Source organism: Triticum aestivum, chromosome 6A (genome assembly GCF_018294505.1).
Source record: "Triticum aestivum cultivar Chinese Spring chromosome 6A, IWGSC CS RefSeq v2.1, whole genome shotgun sequence".
Taxonomy (NCBI): domain Eukaryota; kingdom Viridiplantae; phylum Streptophyta; class Magnoliopsida; order Poales; family Poaceae; genus Triticum; species Triticum aestivum.
In genome coordinates this window covers 168729335-168742712 of record NC_057809.1, presented here as the reverse complement: position 1 = coordinate 168742712, position 13378 = coordinate 168729335, and the positions used below count along the sequence as shown (strand labels likewise).

At 45.7% G+C, this 13378-nt stretch overlaps 1 protein-coding gene across 1 annotated transcript in view; it reads right to left on the bottom strand.

Moving 5' to 3' along the window:
* Nucleotides 1-1591: 1591 nt before the first annotated feature.
* Nucleotides 1592-13378, bottom strand: part of LOC123129555 (putative methylesterase 13, chloroplastic) — a 148394-nt gene continuing 136607 nt past the window's right edge. Inside the window, exons 2-5 of the mRNA XM_044549674.1 lie at nucleotides 3353-3891; nucleotides 3023-3157; nucleotides 2823-2939; nucleotides 1592-2667 (exon numbers count right to left, since the gene is read on the bottom strand). Of these exons, the coding sequence (XP_044405609.1) occupies nucleotides 2662-2667; nucleotides 2823-2939; nucleotides 3023-3157; nucleotides 3353-3891 (797 nt within the window). The 3' untranslated portion in view covers nucleotides 1592-2661. The remainder of the gene's footprint in view (nucleotides 2668-2822; nucleotides 2940-3022; nucleotides 3158-3352; nucleotides 3892-13378) is intronic.

Below are 13378 nucleotides of genomic sequence, written 5' to 3'. Positions count from 1 at the left end.
CAGAGTTTGTTTCCTTTTTGTTTCTATTTTCTACTTGAGTCAAGGCCTTCTTATATTACTTCTGAATAGCTTTTCAGCCCAGGTTATTTTGGGCCATGCATCTTAATAGTACAAGTATATTTGGTCCGTGGCCACTATCAGGTCCAATAAGAACATTTTCTGGAGAACTTAATGTTTAAGTAAAATGTACAAAACATTATAGGAAAATAACACATACAACAGCAGATAAAATTTCATTTCACTCCTACAGCTCACTACATCATAGACAATACATGACAATCATTCAATTTTTTACTAGGCAGCCGAGTACATCATTCAATTTCAAATAAACAGTACTGCTCCTGGAAGCAAAATAGGCCGCCACACGCCATGGTGCCCCAAGTAACCAACAACGCTGCTTGCCCCCTTGGCCCAGCTCCTTGCTGCCGACGATGGACGAGACTAGGATGCGGAGCTCCCTGCACATGACATATTGTGTCAATGCTTGCAGCAATAGAAGGAACTCACATACCACAGAACTTGCACAGTAGTGTATCAACACCCGAAAGATTGATGAATTGAACTGTTATGTAACCAAGTTAGAGCTGGCAGAAGTTACAGGTACATAAACATCCATAGAGCTAGCATGTTGTATTTCTGTAGAAAGAAGCATCAAATCACTATTCTACACAAAAAGCTAGCCCACTATTCTACACAAAAAGCTAGCCCATACATGCACAGACACCAGAACGGTACATAGAATGAAGCATAGGGCTAGTACTTGCTACCCTGACATTTCAGGCATTCTAGTGTTTAGGAGATTTGACTTCCAGCAGAAAACTAAGTCGATAGACTTAGCACTTGTGACTTCAACTAACTTGACCAGTGCTAAGTTATTAATAGACTTACTTGTGACTTCAACTAACTTGTGGACTGATTTTGCTCAAGTTTCTTAATAGACTTACAATGTTTAGCTTCCAAAAATTAAATCACAAAGTTTAGCTTACAGAAACAAAATTACAAGGTTTTCTATCTGCAATCAGTACAAACTTGATAGTGCTACAAGTGCTAATGATCCAACAGCGTCCCAGCTCCACACATCCTAGTACTAGATTTCCTCACACTTGATAGTGCTACAAGCAAGCAAGCAGGCAAACATGCAAATACTAGTAGTACTGGTTGTCTAATGAATGGGATACATGATTCTCCTCAAATAAATTGACAAGGTTTCCTTCTTTTTTCTAGTTAATGACAACAAGTCATCAATCAAGCAAGCAACATCACATTGGTACAGCAGCTAGCATCGTTCAACATATATGGGGTGTGAGCAGTCAACACCTACTAATTTTATTTTATTTGTTTGCATCAAGTCAGCACCTACTAGATGGGATGGAAATGCATCTTCTGTATTAGTTGTGGAGCATGCGTGTATTATTAACAACAAAATCAAGGGTCGACACTAGTGAAAGAGCAGACAGGAATATTTGCTTGCAACCAGACAACATTGCTTGTGCGAGGTGAGGCGACGCGAAGAGCAGCTCCTCGCTCTTGGCGCCGAGCTTGACGAGGGGAGTGGGCTCCATGGAACCTGCGACAACCCGACCTATGTAAATCATAAGGTCTTGATTAGATATAAACAGTAGTACTGAATGATAGATATAAACATTAGTATTGCCTGAGCTCAGTTTTTTTGCAAGGATAAGCATGTCCTAAACCGCCATTGTGAGATCGTTGAAGTAATAGATGCCAGAATGTGAGAATGGATAAAACAGAACATGAATGTTCTCAAATGCCATGAAGTGAGAAAGCAGGTAGTCAGAATGACGAGGCATGTTAGTGCCATGAAATGTGAGAAGGTTTGGATGGTTAAACCTCCTCCTCCAGCTCCGGTGGTAGAGGAGGATGGACCTGAGGTAGCCTTTCAAGTAGTCTTTTCGGATGGATGTAAAACTTGAGAATATAGTATACTACAGTAGAACTAATTTTCATATGCAGCATAATTTCAACCACCCAACTTAATTCTAGCCCTCCATTCTGAAGGATCTACTACTGAACCATGCAGAACAAACAACAACAAAAAATAACAGCATTTCGAACAGTATAAACAGAGAGCAGCCATGCCAATAAACTAATAATAAAATTCCGTGATAGATAAGAGAAACACGGGACTACAACACAGAATCGACAGCAGCTGCTACATCTAATTTAAATAAGACCAGATCTACAGCATATTTTCAATCATAAGGTGGCATTCTAACTTAAATTGACAAGCCATCCTAACTTAATTGACAAGCCATCCATTCCTAAGGATCTAATTTGAGAATCTGACATAGAACAATCTCAGAAACAGGGGACTACAGGTGTTTATGTCCCTTGCCATAGTTCATTTGGGTAGCAGTTGTACATGTGGTATGTGCTTATGATTTGGGTAGCACATTTCTCTCATGCACAAAGTTGTACCAGTGTTGTTATTAATCTATAAGGTTATTACTGTTCTGAACACGCCACATTGCAGTGCTAGGGTATTTTGCTATGTTTTTGGTATGCCTATCACTACTGCATAAATAAACAAATAAATAGTAAGGTGTCTTGCATGCATAGAAAATGAGGATCCCAGTTTTACTTTTACCAATGGAGAAGATTCAGAGGTACCACAGCTTGGCGTTCAGCTCCGCAAACTTCTCACGGCTGCGTGCAACAAGAAAAAATCAAGAAGATTATCTATCTGTAGTTGCAGTGCAAGAAAAGAATCATATCATCTTCAGTAGCTGCAGTGATGCAGGAGATCGATCATCTAAGAATTTGTGATTAGATTCAGAAAAAGGAAGTTCATGAAGATGGACCTGAAGCGGAGATGCCGGCATAGACCCGTAGCGGGCCTCCATGTACGGCGGCTGCAGCCTCAGGTCGTCCACGAACATGGAGCTGACCCTCATCAGGGATCTTCCCAGCGTGAGGTCCTATCATATGATTCCAACAGCATGCAACCTTAGAAAAGTTCACATGCAGGTAATGAACAAAGTGACAGGTGGGCGGAGTGTACCTCCGGCGAGCACAGCTGGAAGAACTTTGCTCGAGTGACCAGCGGCCCGAACAGCATGGAAGTAGGTCGCTTGCCCTCGGGATCTTGAGGCTTGAACTCCGTGTCCATCCAGTCCAGCGTTCTCCCCTCCATGAACTGTTTTAGAGGAAAACATATTAGATCGCCAGCAAACATTCAGTAGTAAGAAAAGTACTACAAAGTTCAGCAATAAGCTGGTGGCGGTCAGGGGTTTTTTATTTCTGCGTCTGAATCTAGACTTCAAGACAAGAAAAGGACGCCAGCGCGCTCCCGGTAGTCAAGAAATACTACCATTCCATGCTCATGGTGTACCTTTTCAAGCACGTACGACGGCGGCGACCTATGGTCCGGCATGAAGGTGGCAACGAACACCGCAGCGGCGATCTTCTCCGGGAACAGCTCGCAGGCGAGGGCGACGTTCACGCCGCCGAGGCTGTGGCCGACGAGCACCACCTTCTCGCCGGGCGGGAGGGACTCCAGGAGGTCCAGCAGCGGCTTGGTGTAGTCGCGGAACGTTGGCACCTCGCGCAGCGGCCTGGGGTCGACGCCCGACGCCGCCAGGTCAGGCGTGCTGACGCGGTGCCCGGCCAACCTGAGCCGCGTCGCCACCTTGAACGAGGACCAGCCGCTGAGGCATGCGCCGCTACGGACCTGAGGGTTTCGGGCTCCTCCCCTCCTGCCATGGCCGCGGCGCGGGAGTCGCCGGAGAGGAGCGGCGCCATGGGAGATGCTAGAGTGGATCCTCCCCTCGGCGGCATGCCCGCTGCTGGGTGATGGAGGGAAAGAAGGAGAGGGTGAGGGTGGTGATCGCCAGCGGCGGGGTGATGGAGGGAGGGCGGATCTGTCCGCTGCTGGAGTGGATCCGCGACCATGTAGGGCAGGTCACCGGGGTTGAACGGCGGCGGCGGTGTGTGTGTGAAATCGATGGAGGGAGATGGTTTAGGTTGGGGCGGCGGCAGTTGTGGGGAAGGAGGGGGCGGCGACAGGGGGGCCATCATCGTCGATCTGGATCGGGCAAAGAGGGAGAGACAGGCGGCGGCGGGTGAGGAGGAAGGGTTTCCGCGTGGGAGAGGACTGGATCGGGAGGGGGCGGCGGCGGCGCGGAGATGGGAGGATGGGTGCGACGGGGGGATCGATCTGAGCTAGGGTTTGGGCTGCGGGTGGGGGATCTCTTTTTGTTTTCTTTTTTCTTTTTTCTGTAGAAAGATGGATGGATGGATGTGGGATGCAGAGATGGATGGATGGATGGATGGATGGACACCATGTCATCAATCCGTGGGAAGTGTTCTGATTGGTTTGGAAAATCAATGATTTAAAATAATTTTGAAGTACTAAAAATAAAGGGATTTTGTAAAGTAGGTATCAAAAATAATTTTCAAAAGGGCACCACACAAATTTTCACTAGAGTTAGACCACATTTTATGGATAAGGACCAATTTGTATGCATTTCTGATCTTTCTAGCTATTTTTAATCATTTTCCGAGTGGCAAAAATGGGTTTTTTTGTGAAGAACCTACCAAATATTTGTTGCAAAATTGGACTCCATCAATTTTATAAAATACTATGTCACATCCCTAGCTTCTGGTGCTGCCTAGTGTTTGCATCATGTTTAAATTCTTGAAACTTGAACTGAGGAATTTTGGAAGCCTCAAAACCCTAAATAAAAGAAGAGCAAAAACCCTAAAAATCTCATTCATTGTTCCAAAATGCTCTTCTTAAATGTTTGATAATTTTTGGCAAGGGTTCTGGTCCCAACCAAAATATTGAACATTTTTAAGGATTTATTTTTGGGACTTTGAATTTAATTCATTAGCTATTTGAATTTGAATTATATTCATATAATTAGAATATAATTTCAAATATCCCTGAAATATTTTATGAGCTTTTGGAAAAGTCCATCTAGCAAAATAAAAATATTCAGAGGAGCTTTTGGCATTGTTTGAATTATTTTAAATTCAAAACAGTGGCAAAAGAATTAAATAAAATAAAACAGAACAGAAATAAAACAGAGCAACTCACCTGTAACTTACCTGGCGCTCACCGAAGCCCACCTGGACAGCCCAACACTGTGCAGCCCAACCACCAAGGGGCATGCCTGTCTTCTTCCCGTGCCAGCGCACGAAGCAGCTCGGTGGCGAGCACCGCCGTCGCGCTTGGCCACCTCCTGCCTGGTTGCCTCCCTCCTCGATGCGCCTGGAGACGCCACGACACCCCTGGCCTCTCTCTCACTCTCCCTGGAACCCCTCTCGCTCTCCCTCCGTCCCTATCCCCCTCTGCTCTCTCTCCCTCCCGCGACCGAACGGAGCCGCCGTCACCGACGAGCTCCCTCGCGGCCACCGGCCACCCCACGCAATCCCGACGCGCCCAGAAGCTCCGCCACATTGTCTTCTTCATCTTCGATGAGCCACGCAAGCCAGGAGGGCCCGGAACATCGCCATCGCCGTCGTCTTCCACCTCGGGCTCCGACCACCGCCGCCGTTGATTCGCCGTCTCCACCGCCTCCCCGAGCACGCCGACCTTCTCTTCAAACTCACCGTGAGCCCCTGTCCATTTCCCCTCTCTCCCCGTGCCCGTCCGCGCCTTCTAACCACCCCGGCTGTCGGAGCCGACAGTTCCTCGCCGCCGGCGATGACGCAGACGGGGCTAGAGCCACCGTAGCTAACTCCCAAGCACGGCAACGTGCTCAGCACCCTTCCAGGAGCCGAGCGCGCCCACCCGTGCGACCTGCCGTGCCCCCTAGCGCCAACCCCGACCTCGCCGTGCTCCGGCCGCCGCCCCGCTCGCCGCCGTCGCCAAATCCGACCTCCCCAGCACGAACGGATGCCACGATTCGATGCGCGCACACACCAGCTACGCGTAGAGCCCCTCAGTCTCCGATTTGGTCGCCGAAGGAGGAATTCTGACCCCCTCCGCCGTCTCTGGCTCCGCCGGCGACGAGCCGCGGGTCAACTCCGGCGAGTTGACCCGGGGTTTGACCCCCCTGACGTGTGGGCCCAGGCGCCTGCTTGATTAGTGTTAGATTAGTTAGCGTTATTTAACTTAGCTAATTAGATAGGCCACTGACATGCGGGCCCCGCCCGGCTAACTAAGTTAGTTAGGGCTAACTAACTTGGTTAGTTGACTGGGTCACTGACCAGTGGACCCCACTGGTCAGGTTTGACCTGGTCGACGCCTTTGACCTGCTGACGTCACCCCGGCGTCATGCTGACGCAATATTCCTTTTCTGGAATTTAGTTTATTTTATAAATAATCAGGAAATTCCAGAAAATGCCTAAAACTTCTAAAATTCATAGAAATTCAACCGTAACTCCAAATTAAATAATTTATATATGAAAAATTATCAGAAAAATTCAAGGAATCCATCTGTACCATTTTCATGCATGTTAGAACAACTTATAGATGCTGTTTAGCACAAATCAATTAAATGGCATTTAAATAATCACATATGGAGTTTGAATTTGAATCTTGTATTCAAACCAACTTCATTTAATCTGTTGCTAGTTGCATTAGCTCAAAACACCAGCATGTTGCCATGTCACATTCATGCATCATATTGTGCATTGCATTGATTGTGTTTTTCCTCAGTTGCCCGGTGATTGCCCCCTTTCGATAGACGTGATACCGACGATGTGATCGATGACACCGATGAAGAGCTATATTATCTTCAGAAGTGCCAGGCAAGCAAACCCCCTTGTTCATTCCGATAAAATCCCACTCTCTCGCTCCTGCTCTCTTTTACTGCATTAGGACAACAACGATATATTTGTTACTTGCTGCGGTAGCTGAACCCCTTTATCCTCTGCATGACCTGTCATTGCCACAGTAAATAGATGAAACCCACTAGCATGAGTAGGAGTTGTTTGAGCCCTGTTGTGCCTACTCATTCATGCTTGTTTGTCATGCCTGCTACTGCTTAGAGTTGTGTCAGGTCTGATTCATCGGGGATGAATCAGAGGCGTGTGAACATGTCCTAATGTGTGTGAGCTAAGTGTGTGAACACGATTTGGTAAAGGTAGCGGTGAGAGGCCATGTAGGAGTACATGGTGGGTTGTCTCATTGCAGCCGTCCTCAGGAACTGAGTTCTGTGTTTGTGATCCATGATCAGTTACTACCACACACTGGGCTCCGGGCGCTCCAAGCTCTCTCGACTTATTAATCAACATGATCTCTGTCCAGGAGTTGCAACTAGTTTCTGGTGTTTGTAGGTAGTGTTAGTAGTCTACCAAGTGGCACCCGGTACAGGTGGGCTTGGGACAGACTAGGCACAGTGGCACGGTGTACCAAGTGGCACCCGGATGGTGGGCTTGGGAACCCTGCTCACATCGTTTGGGGCCGTGAGCGACACCCCGGCCGGATCTCCTTGCGGATGGAACCCGAATAGGCGATAAACCTGGACTAGAGACTTGTTCGGTTAGTCAGTCGTGGCCGACTCCCTCGCCCGGCTTCCGCTTGAAGGTTGCCGAGGTACATGACGTGTACAGGGCGATAAGTGGCGAAAGCGTGTGTGAAGAAGTACACCCCTGCAGGGTTATCATTATCTATTCGAATAGCCGGATTCCTCGGATATGGAAACTTGGACCCCTTGCATAGTTCATAGACAAGTGAAAGTGGATACTCTAAAATACGCAGGATAAGCGTGAGTGCTATGGATGGCGCTCTCGTAGGGAGACGGGAGTGGATCCATAGTGGTGTATTGATATGGTGAATATGTGGACTCGTGTGCGCCACCTCAAAGGAGTTACATTGCAGTCGTAGTTTAGGTTAGCCACCGAGTCAAAGCTGGCTTGCTGCAGTTAAACTCCACCATCCCCTTTGTTGATAATGATGCATATGTAGTTAGTTCTGATGTAAGTCTTGCTGGGTACATTTGTACTCACGTTTGCCTATTTTATGTTTTTGCAGAGAGACTTCAGTCTCACTAGTAGTTCCGCTTGGACTTCGACGTTTAGCTTGTTACCTCAGCTACGATCTTGTGCCCTCGGCAGGATCTGGTAGATAGTCAGGCTTTCAGCCTTTTTCATTTATAGATGTCTGTACTCAGACATGATAGCTTCCGCTTGTGCTTTGATTTGTATGCTCTGAGTGTTGGGTCATGAGACCCATGTTTGTAATATCTCGCTCCTCGGAGCCTATTGAATAAAATACTTGAGTTGTAGAGTCATGTTGTGATGCCATGTTGTATTTGCACATATCGAGCATATTGTGTGTATGTTATTGAAATGCCTGGTATGTGTGGGATCTGACTATCTAGTTGTTTACCCTTAGTAGCCTCTCTTACCGGGAAATGTCTCCTAGTGTTTCCACTGAGCCATGGTAGCTTGCTACTGCTCCGGAACACTTAGGCTGGCCGGCATGTGTCCTTCTTCATTCTTGTGTCTGTCCCTTCGGGGAAATGTCACGCGATGAATACCGGAGTCCTGTTAGCCCGCTACAGCCCGGTTCACCGGAGTCCTGCTAGCCCAGTGCTACAGCCTGGATTCACTCGCTGATGACCGACACGCTCGATGCTAGGTCATGGATGCCTGTCCCTGTAAGTTAGTGCCACTTTGGGTTCATGACTAGCCATGTCAGCCCGGGTTCTTTGTCATATGGATGCTAGCGACACTATCATATACGTGAGCCAAAAGGCGCAAACGGTCCCGGGCCAGGTAAGGTGGCACCCGTGGGAATACCGTGCATGAGGCCGCAAAGTGATATGATGTGTTACATGCTAGATCGGTGTGACTTAGGATCGGGGTCCTGACAGCGTTGGTATCAGAGCTTGACTGCCTGTAGGATTACCAAGCCAAACTGGTCTTAGTGAGTCTAGAAATTCTTTAGTTATATAAGGGAATTGATTGTGGGATGGGAACGTAAGGCTCTTTTTACTCCTTATATCTCATGCCTTCTGATCTGAGTCATCTTATCTTTCCTGCGGGGTTAAGGAATTAGGCTATCTCTTCTTTCTATCAGGATCACATGTTACTAATCCGTAGACTTATAGAATTGTTGGATTTAAGCTTGAGTTCAGTTCCTACGACTTCCGTATGTTAATTATTGATCTCGAGACCTTTATATTGTGCTTCTGAGTGGTTATGCCACCATTTTTGTGAATGTCTCAAATCTTTTCTGAGCATTTACAGCCGTTATGCTGTCCGAGTCATCCCAGGTTTCTAAATAGTCTGATGCATTTGCAAAATCCTTTCCCTCTGGTTTCGATGTTCCTTTGGGCCAGATTAACCACACTAATCGGTGAGCTGAGGTAATTTATTGCCTTGACATATATGTTGGAGCTACTATTATGACCCTAGGTGTTTTAGGGAGTCACCTAGTAATCTAGCAATGTTTAGTGTTCTCAGTGTGAAGATTCTGGCCTTTATTCTCGAAAGCATCCCGTGATGCTACTTAGTAGTAGGTATTCTATTCCTGGGTTCTTAAAACCGAGATTCACTCTACCTACTTCATGTTGATAGTGTTTGCTAGTTCCTTTAGGTTAATGGTAACCTTGCGATAGTCCTTGAAGTCCGTGGTATCTTCTTCTTCCAAATACCATGAACTACTTATAGCAGAAGTTCCTCGTTGAACTGAACAATCACAACCAGAGTGCTCTTGATGAGTTCTCCATTATATATTGTGACTCTGCCAGTTCTACCTTTCCGCATGGATTGTCCGGAAGAAATATGTTGAACTCGTTCGACATGCTAATCTATGCATTCACAACTCAGAAAATCATATGTTCTTTTGAGTTGTCCCTCTTTAGTTGTCTTCTGACCCTCGTCTATCAACTGATAGTCAAGAGTATGCGTGCATTCGTCATCGATGCCTATTATTCTTGTGGTCCGTCAAGCCATTCCATTCAGGATGACTAGGAGAAACAAACTCCAGTACCTCATCCATATTCAGGATTGGGTCAAAGCAGTTGTACTCCGCAGATCAAATACTAATCCAGTTTTTGTTCTGTTCCACCCTGGAGTGTTACCATCTTTATATTAAGCTTATCATGGGAATGGCACACCATCCTATGAATTCTTGATTTAGTGATACTCTCGCCATCATTATTCATCCCTCGGTTCCGTGTTGTCGCAACCGGAATGCCGACAAGTGAATCGTGATGTGTGAATTCAATACTCCTAGCAACCTTGTTGCTTGGTAGTTAAAGGACAATAATTTCATTCTTAGCGTGTTGGTTTTTGAATCATCCTTCTAAGACTTATCGTGCTACCTAGTCCTTATTTCGGTGCACCCTTCGATTGATGAGTTAGGATCTTGTCGAGTCCTCACTCATTTGATCATATCGTCTTGCCCTCAAAAGCGAGATTGTTCTCGAGCTTAGTAACATATCGGTGGTGCGTGATTTTTCGAAGATCTTCTCGGGAGTATCACCAGGTTGTCGCCTGACTGCTATGTTGATCTCGTGATCAATATGGTCTCCTGTAAACCACCCCTTCTCCAAGAATCTGTGTGGGATACCCTTGAGCTAGTTGGTCAAGCTAAACAACAACTTGGAGAGTTGGAAGATAAGAGCTTGCCTAACTTAGTTCGTTCCAAAGGGATATTCTGGTGTAGTGTGTGTTGAAGAAAGATGATATCTTCATCGATTGGTCCCTATGATCAGTTGCTGGACCTATTGTCTTATCAATCCTTTGATTTGAGTGTGGGCTATCGTCAATCAAATCAGTACCAACGATGCTCGTAATGTTGTCTTACTCGTGGTTGATCCCTCGAGCATATACCATTACATCTTTTGGTATGACCAATACTATCACCGTGTTCACATGATGGTGGAAGTCCAGTGATATGGAAATTCCGATGAGTTGTTGTTGAGCCCATCAGCAACATTTTGTCTCCCCCATGATTCATGTTGAACATCAACCTAGTGTTGGAAACTTTTATAGGCATTTTCTTCATGCCCCGTTCGTGAAGCATTTGTTTGGATGAAAAGAAGTGACTTCCTCTAACTCATGTGCATTTGGTGCAAGTTGCCGCCGTGAATTCGAGAAAGCATGTTTTACCTCCTTTGGAATCATCCCAAGTCAGTCATGCACGTGCGAAGAATTCTGTGGTCTGTTAGACTGATCATCTCCATTCCATATGTATATCCTAGCACACCAAGCCACTGATTGACTTGTTCAAGGAAAAGAAGTCTATGCTTGGGATCTAATCCATGGACTTGCGTAAAGACTTCGATATCCTCGATGATGGCTCCCAACCAGAACTCGGTAGTGTTTTATTGTAAGACTACCATGTGGGCATGCTTGTCTGGAACAACGTGTTCACATGTTTGTAGCAGAACCAGCTCATGTTTTGGAGCTTGCTATCGTAGTTCATTTCCGAGAATCTCGCAACGTCATCTCGTCGATTTGTGTTGCAAACTTTCATTTTTCTTCCTAGACTCGATGAGTCTGGAATATCCTGACACCAACCAGATCTGAGTCTCAGGCAGATATGATGATTGGAACATTTCCCAAGAACTATAATATTGGTCCCTCGATAACCGGTAAAGTGGATGTCGTGGCCAACACACCCAGCCGGAAGACCTATTATTGTAGTATCTTGTTTGAGGAAGTTGGCCACCTCCCCATAAGGATTTCGTAGGATTTACCTCCCTAGTTGTTCCTTATGGATTCTTGTGTTTCCGAAGTCCGGCCTTTTACTTGATGTTCTGGGAACCAAACCATTTTAATTAATGGGTTGCACTAGAACATCAGGGAGAACATCAGAAGCGGAGTGCTAAATGTCTCTCGGTCGATCATCCAGATTTTGTTTCCCTGGCCTCGCTAATGTGAAATCTGAAAAGGTGTTATCTTCCTTTGCATCTGCATCATCCATCATTAGCCATCATGGTAGTATGTTGTGTTGCCAGGATCCTTGACACGGATGTTGGTAAAACCTTGATGAATATGGAAATGCTCAAGTTCTTGAGAGCACGCACAAGCGCTACGTGTTATCATCGGCACTAATTGGGATTCCTCTCAGTTTCCTCGGCAATGCTATGACCCGTTCAAACAGTGAATTCACTCTCTATTGTTGGGTTCTTCCCAGTTACCGGAATCATTCCCAGCATTTGCATTTTGTTTCCAGCTTGCACCACCAATGTGCCATTCTACCTTGGATCTCTTCCATTTCCGGTGGTAAGCAAATTCATCCATTACGTTGTCTTCAACAAGGTAATCCACATCATCCAAGTCCGAGTATGCCATTCTACCGACCCCCTCCAAACGATCGCTTGAGAATTGCCTTAGGCTGGTATAAAGGTTTTCAATGATCTCTGAATCAAAGGTAATTCTTTTTGCCACTTAAGGTAATAATCTACGAATCACCCTCCTCTAGGATGTTCCGCTGTGGCATCATGGCAACTCAACTCTTCGCTACGTTGACAACCGTTCACCACCCTTTTAAGCGTGGAATTGTTGTCTACCTAGTGAACCTTCGACATCTGTTCCACTCCATTCATTTGGACGAATGTTTCATGTCTCAGCTCGAGGGATGTTTCAATGTCTTATTCCATGAGTTGATACTGAGTTGTTCGACCTTTGAGAAGATCGACCCTTCTAGAGTCTCCTTCTTCTCTCCATGTCATATTGGCAGGATTTCTCAGAGCAAGACTTCAAGACAATGATGGTGATCGAATCAACGTTCATTCGAAGTGCAACCTGGATCGTGAAGATTATACTAGTTTGCGTTTCCCCTTCATCTTACCCTACGCTTGAATCTCGAGATGAGATTCTTGTTTAGTGGGGGTGAGTTGTCACATCCCTAGCTTCTGGTGCTGCCTAGTGTTTGCATCATGTTTAAATTCTTGAAACTTGAACTGAGGAATTTTGGAAGCCTCAAAACCCTAAATAAAAGAAGGGCAAAAACCCTAAAAATCTCATTCATTGTTCCAAAATGCTCTTCTTAAATGTTTGATAATTTTTGGCAAGGGTTCTGGTCCCAACCAAAATATTGAACATTTTTAAGGATTTATTTTTGGGACTTTGAATTTAATTCATTAGCTATTTGAATTTGAATTATATTCATATAATTAGAATATAATTTCAAATATCCCTGAAATATTTTATGAGCTTTTGGAAAAGTCCATCTAGCAAAATAAAAATATTCAGAGGAGCTTTTGGCATTGTTTGAATTATTTTAAATTCAAAACAGTGGCAAAAGAATTAAATAAAATAAAACAGAACAGAAATAAAACAGAGCAACTCACCTGTAACTTACCTGGCGCTCACCGAAGCCCACCTAGACATCCCAACACTGTGCAGCCCAACCACCAAGGGGCATGCCTCTCTTCTTCCCGTGCCAGCGCACGAAGCAACTCGGTGGCGAGCACCGCCGTCGCGCTTGGCCACCTCCTGCCTGGTTGCC